Source organism: Elephantulus edwardii, unplaced genomic scaffold (genome assembly GCF_000299155.1).
Source record: "Elephantulus edwardii isolate Elephantulus edwardi_28Jun2011 unplaced genomic scaffold, EleEdw1.0 scaffold00091, whole genome shotgun sequence".
NCBI lineage: Eukaryota > Metazoa > Chordata > Mammalia > Macroscelidea > Macroscelididae > Elephantulus > Elephantulus edwardii.
This window is the reverse complement of record NW_006399841.1, coordinates 794,960-806,826: the sequence shown is the minus strand read 5'-3', so window position 1 is coordinate 806,826 and position 11,867 is coordinate 794,960. Positions and strand designations below refer to the sequence as shown.

Below are 11,867 nucleotides of genomic sequence, written 5' to 3'. Positions count from 1 at the left end.
TATCTATCTATCATCTATTTATCTATTATCTATCTATCTATCTATCTATCTATCTATCTATCTATCTATCATCTGTCTATCAAGAACTTTTAAAAATCCATGTTTTATTAGAGCAAAACATTCAAATAGAAAGGTACACAAATCGATAAAGGTACAACTTTATAAATTTCGTAAATGAACACATTCATATAACATAACATAGATCAAGAAACGGATCATTATCAAACCACTAGATGGTATTTTATGTCTTTCCGCAACTCATCATCTTTCTATTAACAGAAAACATGATCTTAACTTCTGATACCATATCTCAATGATTCTTATCTACAAAGGTTGCCAAATGTCTGCAAATACGGTAAAAAAGTTTGAACATGTTTCAAGACATTGTTGCCACAATACTGGGGGGATGTTACTGACCAGTAATGGGTTGATGCTTAATGCACAGGACGATTAATTATGTAGTCTGAAATGTCAACAACCCTGCCACAGGCTAATTTTACCCATTTTTTAACTTCAGACACTAAGCACCTTTGCATAGGATTTAAACATTCTCTGCCTGGAATGAGGTTCCCTATCATTTAAACAAACTTCTAGTCTTCAGATCTCAGTCCTGACTTGCCTCCTTTGAAACACCAGGATTAGTTCAGATATTCCTGCATGATCCCGATACATATTGTTCTATTTCTCTGTGAATGAGTGTATATATAATTTGTGTTAATTTTTCTCCCTCACTGGTTTGTAATCTCTGTGAGGACAGGAGATTTTATTCATTTTTACTGCTCTGTTCCTGTGTTTGCAATAGTGTCTGGCTCACCATAGATGTCCAAGAAATATCCCAAATAATGGATACCACAATGGAAATCCCTGAATTAACTACCCTTCAAATGAACCAATAAAGTTACCCAAAGCTTATAGCAGGAAAACCTGATGTGTCAGCTCTATCCTGTCACATGGGGCCACTATGAGCCAGCATCTATTTTATCACATGTAAACAACTAGGTTTGACCACATTTATCTCTGTCCGAGGAGACCCTCAGTGAATATGCACTGTGTTCAAGTCTCTGAGTGACTCTGAGGGTTGAGCGGGAGACCCTTTACAGAATGCTACCAGGGAGCTCCCAGGAGCTGTAAAGACGGCAGAGGGAATGGACACTAGGACAGAGGCTGTTCCCTGTATTTTGCCTGCAGGGAATGGGAAGCTACCCTGCTGGGTTAGAGCAAAGAATCAGACCCAAGTAGGCCAGGCTCTGTGAGTAACTATTGGTTCATGACTTTCCTGGGGTGAGAGGGGATACCTGAGCCAAAAATCTCTTCTATGTCATCACTGAAAAGGGTGAAAAAACAGAAGCTCATTCACAGCCACATGACATGTAATTGAACAGAGCAGGGAGTGGTATTGCTGAATGTCTGGGCATAGGATTTGTCCTGGATCGATCATCAGACCCTGGAGAATGGAGCGACTTGATGCTTACTCTTGGCTTAGCCCATGGGCAGGGACCCCACCTTTGAATCCCTTGGTGCTCGAGCTCATGATGAAGTGGGTGACTGACAATGTGATAATCTAGAGCCCATTATTTTCTCTTTTTTTTTTGAAAGTAAAAAGGTTATAATTTGGTTTAATAACAGAATACAATCAAGTCAGCTCCCGAAATGTGCACACAGGTACCTCAGCCTTAAGCCATGCGGCTCTACGTGTTTCCAAGAGCCCATTATTTTCTTATAAAAGAGAGTGTAAAGTCTGCTTTTGTTACACTAGGAAAAGAGACTTCTGGTGGCCTAGGGAGTAAGAAATTGAACTGCCAGCCCAAAGGCAGGTGGCTGGAATCTCCCAGCAGCTCTGAGGTAGAAAGATGGGATACCTCCTTGTATGCGATTTACGTCCAGTATGAGTCAGTTTTGACCCAATGGTAGTAAGGGTCTTTTTAAGTATACCAGGTAACATTACAGAATAAAATTTCCCAGTCTCCTGGAACCCTTAGTTTTTGAAATGGATTAATCAAAAGAAAGATTAGAATTTGGGTGTTGCCTAAGGCAGGGAAGGGTGTATGTATGTGTGTGCATGTGTGTGTTGGATCCTTATGTGGTCTGGTTGGCCTTGCTGTGAAACAGAAGCCATGTGCCCACAGGGCAGGACTCTTGTGCTAATGTTCTGCTCACTTACACTCATAGCAAGTGTGCATTTAAACCAGACACTGAGGATTTGGGTTTAAATCTACATCCTCTAGGAATAGTTCTTAGCAAAATTACAAAGTTTTCTTTCCACACATACTGTTCAGTCTCTATGTCATCCAAGTTGGCAGTTCCTAAGCAGAAGGAGACATGTGTTCTGCTGCCATTTATCTGGTGAAAGGACACTGGGACTGGGGAGGTAAGACTTAGGTATAAATGCTGTCTCTTTTCCCCCTTGAATTTCTTCTGGGTTCTGGACTTTAAAGGAGGCCTGTGCCTCTGAATGATGGAAGCTGAGATGGCACCTGCCACATGGATGCCAACTAAGAGGTGTTGTTGTTGTTGTTATGTGCTGTTGAGTCACCTGTGACTCATAGCGACCCTATGTACAACAGCCCTAAAACCTGCCCTATCCACTGTGTCAATTTCACTGTCTCTGACACACATATTATCCCTATTACCACAGTCACAGGCTCAATCCATCTCATCAAGGATCTTCCCCTCCTGCGCTGTCCCTCCACCCTCCCAAGCATGATGTCCCTCTCCAAGGACTGGTCTTTCCTTACAACATGCCCAAAGTATGTCAGATGAAGCTTCAGAATCCTTGCTTCACCCTCTCCAGGACAAACCTGTTCATTTTCTTAGCAGTCCATGATTTATACATTCAATACTCTTCTCCAACACCACAGTTCAAAGGCTTCAATTCTCCTTCTATAATCCCTAGTCATTGTCCAGCTCTCTGATGCATAGCAAATGACTGCAAAGACTATGGCCTGTATCAGACACATCTTACTCTCCAGACTGACATCATTGCTCCTCAGTACTTTAGAGAGGTCTCTAACCTCAGACTTTTCCATCACAATACGTCTTTTAATTTCCTGGCTGCTGGTGCCAAGAGTGTTGACTGTGGAGCCAAGCAAACCAAAACTGTGAACAATTTCAATCTCTTCATCACCCATCATGAGGCTGCCAATCGGCCCAGTGGTGAGAATCTTTGTTTTCTTCATATTGAGCCTAGGACGAGCCAAATCTAAGGACCTGGGAGAGCAGCCCTGTGCAATTGCATGGGACCCGCTCAGCTGGTTTCCCTGTTGGCATTCCTAAGGTTTCAAAGTCTTATGTAAATATCCTGGTCTACATCAAGAGGAACCAAGGGAAGAGTATTTTCTGTGCTTGGGCCAGAGTACTAAGAGAAAATCTATGCTTCTCCACTAAAGCCAGGGAAGTGTTCACGGGTAATTAGTAATACATCGCCTCCTTCAGAGGAATGACGAATCTTAGCAACAGAGTTGGGCAATGAGACTGCGCTTCTCTCCTGCATGTGGAGGGCCAGCTCCAGCGCCAACCTTGAAGGTTTTGAATGTGGTTTAATTAGAAGAGGTGATGAGTTTTGTTGCCATTTTTACTACCCACCAGTTTTGTCCCCATTTTTTGCCACAAGGCCTGGAAAGTCTAGTGTTAGGGCTAAATCTAACAGTAAGATAATTTCCTCACAGCTTTCCTTTGTGAAATACAGCCCACCTTGTTGCAGAGAGATTGCTTTTCTTCAAAGGGGGGCATTTTGGCTGCCTCATTGAGAGACTGGTAGATGAGAAGAGAAAAGCTGGGATGATACAGAGAGATGGAGTAGTGTGTGTGGGGAGATGACAGAACCTTTGTGATTTTGCTACTGGCTGCCTGCAGAATTTAGGATTGAACCCAAATCCTAAGTGTCTGGTCTAAATGTACACTCACTACATGTCCAGCCACCAGCAAAGGCTAAGCAGAGATTCAGCATTTGGCTTCTTGATAAGTCTCTTGGATCCTTCCTCTTTGACTCAGAGCATAAGTGGTTGGGCCCAGCCTTGGAGGTCTCAACCTTCTATTCCTCCCCATTGAAGAATTTCTCATCTGAGTAGAGAACATGAGTAGATTTAAGACCATTGTTTCCAGGTAAAGTATGCCAAGGGCCTACAGGCTTCTATGCTTGCTAAGAATGGAGTTATGTATACAAATTTGTTGTCCTGTTTTAGAAATTCCACATGTCAGCATTGACTCCACAACAACTAACAGCAGCAACAGCAAAGCCCTGGTCGATGGCATGGATGTCTTCCTGATTCACTGAGGGAAAGCTCTGTCTCTTTCTTGAAGGTTCCTAGGCCTTGCCTGTGTTTGGGGAAGGGGTAATAGGAGATGCCTATGGTTTTGTACATCAAGACTACGTCTAAACACAGAAGGAGTACATAATGGGACAAGTGCCAAGGCCATTCACTGGCATAGATGGCTCAAAATTCCTTGGAGAGGTCCAGTTGCATTCCCACTCCCAAATATGTTTATCTATCTCTAACTGCGGTGTCATCTCGGAACTCTAATGTTCCATCTTTCGGCAGAGAATGGAGAAGAACTTGCATGTTATCTTGTGTGGTCTGTGTACTGCATTTAATGGAGGAGAAAAAGGACTTGTATCCTGAAGTATTTGAGTAAAAGAATCCAACTACAGTCTGACCTTACTTTATAGCCAATCTTGAAACTTCAGAGATGTATAAGTCTCGATGAAACAAGGTTCATATATTCTGTTCACAGGGTTGCTATGAACTTACACAACAAGAAGAACATTGGATAGAAAGTTTCCTTTAAAGTTAGGTCACCTGGCCATGGCCATGACTTATGCCCTGAGTTACGTGGGGTTGATTTTTGGCCGTTTCCTTTCTGTCTACCTGTAGGCTGAGACTGAAGACCCATTGCAACATAGCTCGTGGTCCAAAACCACACAAATGTCTCATCTCAGGGCTCTAACTACCCTAACTGCCATCTACTTTTATATGTTTCTAATACTCTGCTTAAAATCCTTCACAAGGCTTGGGGACTGGAGTCTCCCCCCACTCTGGAAGTCGGCTGGCTAACTGGTGAGATGGCTGGCATCTTGCTGTGAAGCTGAACACTGTGACATTAATGTGTTAAATGCAAGAATGGTTACCCATGGTGGACAGTGTTTGGTGGAGCTCTGTTGGAGCCTGGCTAACTTATAAAGCAAGATTAGCCCTGTACCATAAGACCAGCAAAACTAACTGCATCTTGGCTGGAGTATCTGCTTGGCAGTAAAAAACTCAAGGAAGTAGGAAGTTAAAAAATAAGAATGACCAAATGTCTTAAACCTTAAAGAATATAGTGTCCTTATCAACCAAAACCATTTGTCCCTTAAAGCACACAATAAGGTATTCTGGAAAATACCCTTGTATTGTGCTGAGGTTTGTAAATGTAAATGATTGCCCAGATAATTGACATCTTGAGATGATGCGATTGTTATAGCAGAGGTACTACTAAAAGCCCTTATATATTTGTCTAAAGAATAAAGTTTTGCTATTTGCCATCAGCGGTAGCCTCTCTGCATCTTCATTTAATCCTCGTCCCTTGTCTCGGTGGAACTGTTCAATCTAACGGGGCAGGACCCCATTAGAGCTCCCCAATTAGAATAAGCTTGAAAGCAGGAGTGGTGTCCACTTCCAAAATACCTTACCTCTGGAAACCCTGCTGGAGAAAGGACAAAAGTAATGCAAGTGTCCAGGTCTTTTGTTCATAGGGTCACTATGAATCACATATGACTTGATAGCACTTAACAACAACAACAACAATCCTCTCCTTGCTTAAAGTGCTAGGAAACTCAGTATAAACTCAACAGGTTTCTAAGGAATACTAGCAGGAGACATATTCACTCCAGAAGACCAGAGTTGACCCTATTTCTCAGGCTTGGGAATAATCATCCTTCTCATCCCCAGTGCCAAACCTCTACAAGGTCCCTGCTGTGCTACTGAGAGCCTGGCCAGGCTCGAATACAGCCATCACATAGATTGCCACGTTGGATTTACACACCAGCTGTGCTAGAGGGAAACTCTGAAGCTCACCAGGGGCCGTGGGATGGGCTTCTGGGGTTTCTTGGAGCCTAGCTTCTTCATGGCATTATAGTACTTCTTCTGTTCCTCTGTCATGAAGATGTCCTGACCCCCTAAGTGCAGGAGAGAATAGCACACACCATTGTCATGAAAACAAGAGCCCCAGGAGACACCAGAAACACAGAGCGCCCTGCCGGGGGAGGACCATATTGATTCTCTCTCTTTCTTTGCAGAATGGCTTGGCATTGCCAAGGTCATGGACTGTCCTTCACAGATTCCACACCAGGCACAGAGCTGGTGGAGCTCCGTCTCTGACTGTCTGCCCGAGTATCTGAAGAAGAAGCTATTTCTCTTCTTCAAGATCTCAGACATGGTGAGTGGGGAAGCTTTAAGAATGCAAACTCAAGATGCGTTCATACAGGTGCCATCTGAACTTGAGCCAGTTTGCTCGCTCTAGTTAAATTAGACTTTTAGGGTCATGGACTTAGAAGGTTTTCCTAGGGTGTCTCCAGGGTCTTCAGAGAAAAGACTCTGGGGACGCAGATCCTCGCCCCCTTTCTGGAGAGGAGGATCTCTCTAACTGGTAATTGTCTGGCCCTCAAGTCCTTCGTCTTGGAGAGACTGCTAACAGATTCTTTAGCGCTAACAGTCTACACTGTTACAACACCAGAAATTTCATCTTTGAAATGGTCTTCTTTCCCTAGGATGGGATGTTAGTTGTCTTGTAGGGGCCCTTTGGGACCCCATTATCAACATCACAGCTTCACTTCCTGACATAATTGAAAAACCACCCATTTTGATAAGCTGTTCATGTAAATTAGTCGCTGAAAATTCTGGAAAGTGGACTGGGATCTGTGGGGTTTGAGAGGAAGTTTTGGAAAACCAGTGAGCACAAGGGCTTCCTGGGGAGGATGTCTCAGCGGGCACAGGATCAATGCGTCTGTGCGTCGTAGGTGAGCCCTGTGGAGAATTCTGGACAGGAAGTTGGTGGATGTAATTTCTTGTCCCAACTTGTCATTCCCAGAACCCTGTCAGAGGACTTTCTAGAGAGGGGTATCTGAAACTTTGGATACAGAATCCAAATTTATAATAGTAACCATTGGAAGTTAGCACCTGCTCTGTGTTCAGCCATACTGTGGGTTTACTTTGTGTGGGGATTTATTTACTCTTTTCCACAAGCCTGTCAGTAGGCATTAACGGCTTCACTGAACGAATGAGAAACTAAGTCTTGGCGAATATTAAAAAAACCCCCAATTTAACAAGTGATTGAGCATCAGTTCAGGCTTAAATGATGCTAGACCTGATGCCGTGCTCTGGTGACTTGGTTTCCCTTTGTTAGAACCTGAAAGGGTGCCTATCCACCACCTGACAAAAGTACTAAAAACCAAGACAAAACAAACAGCAGAGACCAAACTAACCCAGCTGCATTGGCGTTGCTGTTGCATCATGCAACCAACCCTAGGAGTTTCAGAGTGCAGCTGTGCTCCACTGGGTTTTGAATGGCTACGTTCTTTGGGACATTGATCACCAGTCCTTTCTTCCAAGGCCCCGCTGGGTGAATTTGGATTGTCAACCTTTCAGTTTGAGCATATTGCTGGAACAGTTGTGCTACCCAGAGGAAACATTTTAAAACTTTACCGAAGCCATATTTAAATATAAACACGAGGGATTAACTGGGATTTTGTTAGTAGTAATCTAAGTCAGTGTATTCCTATTAATCTGAGTCAGTGAGCTCAGAGGTCGCCATGGTCCTCCCCAAGCCAAGAAGGGCTGGAGTTGGATATCATTGGAGCCCTGACCCTCCCTGGCACCTTCTGATTAGGTGCTTGGGGGTTGGCCAGAGCCCCAAACAAAGGCAGTAAGTGCTGCTCTTTCTCGCTGAGATTTCCCAAAGTGTCTTCCTATCTACTCTCCAATCACCAGGTTCTGGAGGGAAGGAAAAATGGAATCCAGGGAGATGGATGCGGACATGGAGAGAAACCCAACCCCTCTAACAGTAACCCTGGTACCAAGCAGGGGGAAGAGCTGTATTCAGGAAATAAAGGTTGATGTTGACATTCAAGGTCAAAACTGACCTCCTTTGCTACATGTGAAAAGACTGAGAGTGATGACGTCAGTCATGGAGGTCAGGGATGGTCAGGCCTCAGTGGGTCAGACGTTACTAGACTGGCCACTACAGAAAAATTCCCCCAAGGCCCACTTATCTTTTTCTTCTGTTGATTGAAGTTGTCGATTATGACCCCAACGAAGAGATTCAGTGTGAAGAAGCCACCGAAAATGATGAAGATGACGAAGTACAAGTACATGTACAAGTTGTCTTCCCATTTGGGCTGCACGTCCACCTGTGGTCAGAGGCCAAGTGTGGAGAGGTTGGTATATAGTGGTTTGGGTTCACCTGAAAAACCAGCCCCAGCTAGTCTACCTGGAGGTGATTATTGGAAGCAGGAATGAGAAAGAAGGGGAGAAACGGACAGGAACAGAACAAAAGCTGAGGGTGCGGGAGTTACTGAGTAGGTTCTTGTTGTGGGCAGCTGATGGTCAATCTTCTGGGGCACGTGGAGGAACAGTGTAGAATATACCTCCACTCAAAACCGTGGAAGGAAGTTAGAATATATATCCAAAGACTTTCCTATTCTATTGGTGAGAGTTGTCTCTGGAGACATGAAATCCTTAGTGCTTGTGAGCAGGTTAAACAAGCCCGCCAGGACTGAAGATGGTCTTGGGACAGAGAACTGCGCATGCAGCATGGGCGGGGACCACTGAGCTGTCAGAGAAGCCAGAAGTGGACAGAAGCAACATGACGCAGGGATTGACAGCATCTGCTACAGGAGAAAGGGCCTTCTTGTTCTCTCACAGCATCTCCGCCACCAGCTGTCATGATTATTCTTGTTATTATAAACCAGTGAGTCAGAACTGACCCAGAGCTGACCCTCCAGTGGATTTTCAGAGGGAGTAAATCACACAGGAGGAGACTGTTCATCTTTCTCCTGTGGAGAAGCTGGTGGATTCGAACTGAATGCCTTTGGGTTGGCAATGCAGCTCCTTAACACTAGCCCCACAGAACTCTCTACTTGCTGTGATGTTGTTGTTTTTGTGTACTGTCAAGTCAGAACCGACCCATAGCTGACTCTCTGGAGGTTTTCAGAGGCAGTTAATCGCACAGGAGGAGATTGCCGATCAATCTCCCATGAAGCAGCTGGTGTATTTGAACCGTGTGCCTTTGGGATTAGAGCACAGCTTCCTGCCACTAGGCCACCAGAGCATGATAGCGTCTGAAGTTCTGTCTCACTCGATCACATTCCTTTTTGTTCTAGCCACTTCTTCCCTACAACTTCTGCTCAGGGAATGGACTATGGTCACATTCCTCTAGGAACGTCCGATGCTCTCCTTTGCGGTGAGCAGGGGCAGAGTCCCGGGGGCCTGGGGAATGCTGGGAAGGGGACAGCAGCTGGACGCAGCTACAGGGTAGGGTAATGTGAAGCTGCCTGCTGGTTGCCTCCTCCTGCACCAAGGCCAGCTTCCATCCATTTCATGTACAGACTAATATGGGCAGGGCAGGAAGTGTGAGAGAGGGAGACGTGGGGGGCTGAGACTCACCTCTCGGGAATCAACGGCCGCATACATGATATCCATCCAGCCTTTAAAGGTTGCCTGCAATCAAGGAGCAGAGGCCACTCAGTGTCCGCCCATCTTTATACACTGACCCCTTCTGAACACACGGTGGCTCAGGGGGAAAGGAGGCTAGCTAAGAGGCTTGGGGAGAAAGAGCGAGAAAAGAAGGACCTTCACGTCTGAGCAACTCCAACGCACTCACACCATCCTTTAAATTAATTCTATGGGGCTGTTTCAGAATAGAGTTGTATTAAGACACCGAACCTTCCACAATGTGGCTTCAACGCTGTGCCTAGATTTCTGACTTCTGGTTCCAACTCCTCTCAGGCTTCTCTGTGTCCTCAGTTAGGGCGTTTCCCTCCTTTGGGCTGCCTTTTTCTCAACCACTTTACTACCTCAAGTGCGTAACAGAAGAACGGATTCCTCATCCAGGAAATGGGATGTGTGGGCGTATAAGACCTCCACCTTTCTGACGTTTGGAGCTGGGTTCCACCTTCTTACATGCTAAGAGCTTGACAAGCTAGTTTGATCTGCCTCTTTGCCTGTATTTCTGCACAGATCTTCTACAGTCAGTTCTGAAATGCCTTCGTGTCTGCAGGAGTGAGCAGAGCACTTGAAACACAATGTTGTTGTTGTTAGGTGCCATCGAGTTGAGTATGACTCACAGTGACCCTACGAACACCAGATCTGAATCCCGTCCTATCCTGTGCTGTCCTCGTCATCTCGGACACACTTAACCCCATTGCTGCTGTCACCATGTCAATTCATCTGGTCGAGGGTCATAGCTACTCTGTAATCACTTATTGAATGAATTGTTGAACAAGTGGTTTATGAAAGCTTTAATGGGTTACATTTAACAGGATACGTGCATCCTGCAGTTATTCAAATGCATCAATACTTGAAAAAAGAATACATGAATGAGTGGATGAAGGTGAGAAAATGAATGAATGGATGAAAGTGTGCAAGTATTTGATTGTCATCACAACTAATGTTATGTGTTATTAAAATAGACCTGGGACATAATTGATTATCTATGGATTATGTCCCAGGAGATGCTCTGACAAATGAGAGTGAGTGGGTAGCCTTGTCGTGTCTATTTTGTATAGGTAGTAAGTTTAAAGTCATCTGACACAATCCTGTGGCAGACTCACCCCTGTACCCCACACTTTTCTAACTGCACCATTGTGAGTGCAAACTAAACTCCCTAGTAAGGCCTTCTACACTCATGGTACAATCTGTAGGAATAGGGAATGACCTTGGTTCACTCCGAGTTCTGCCCTTTACAAAATCTCTATATTGCATTTTCTGGGAGACTCCAGACACCTCCATTGTATCCAAGAGCCAGGAGAAGAGACACTAGTTGATCTCGAGACTTACCACCTGAAGAAGTGCAAGGTAACCCATCGCAACGTTATCAAAATTGACCTTCACATTGACCCAGAACAATCTCCCGGTGTCGTTCTGCTGTTTGCAGTCAGACTTGTTGGTCACAGTATTCCAGTCCACAGCACGAAAGTCATTAGTGTTGATGCATTTCCAAAACTTGCCGGCAAAGAGGTTCACGCCCATGATGCTGAAGATAAGCCAGAAGATGAGGCAGACGAGGAGGACGTTCATGATGGACGGGATGGCGCCCACCAGGGCATCCACGACCACCTGGGGAGAGAAACACCAAAAGGCCTGGAACCTGACACACGCCCGCCATTCTCTGCTGGCTTCCACCTCCACTCAGGATGTTTCACGAGTTGGTGGTTTTTGGAAGAAACAAGAGAACTGGGCAGGTGCAATAACTCAGACTCAGAAGCTGATTCTTGGGCCAAAATATCAGGGAGCATCTAAGTCCACATTTGAAAACATGTTCATTTTTAAACGAGTCAGTAAACAAGAATTTGGGGACAAAAGAAAAACAAGTTCAAACTCTTCCAGTCTTAAGCTCCTAATGTTTCCAAAGACACAGTCAATTTTAAAAGAGGAATTTAATTTTGAGGATACAAATGTCTGCTCTGAGCCAAGGCTGGGGGAACGAAGCAATCCCATTCTCTGCATTGAGAAGCTTTTGGAGGTAGGAGGGAGGGGAGGGGAAGAGTTAGCAACCCCTCCTGCTCCCTTAAAACAGACCATGTTTGCAAGCCTTCCACTCTGGGGAAGACAGTGAGTGAAGGTGGAGGCTAACAATGCTGAGTAAGGAAAGGTATTCATAGGGATATTAATTTTTTT

The 11,867-nt window shown here is 44.8% G+C and overlaps 1 protein-coding gene across 1 annotated transcript in view; it reads right to left on the bottom strand.

The window, feature by feature from the left end:
* The window catches only part of SCN10A (sodium channel, voltage-gated, type X, alpha subunit), a 127,240-nt gene that overhangs the window by 7,762 nt on the left and 107,611 nt on the right, over window positions 1-11,867 (bottom strand). Inside the window, exons 22-25 of the mRNA XM_006890648.1 lie at window positions 11,028-11,306; window positions 9,636-9,689; window positions 8,243-8,380; window positions 6,051-6,155 (exon numbers count right to left, since the gene is read on the bottom strand). Coding sequence (XP_006890710.1) covers window positions 6,051-6,155; window positions 8,243-8,380; window positions 9,636-9,689; window positions 11,028-11,306 — 576 coding nt within the window. The remainder of the gene's footprint in view (window positions 1-6,050; window positions 6,156-8,242; window positions 8,381-9,635; window positions 9,690-11,027; window positions 11,307-11,867) is intronic.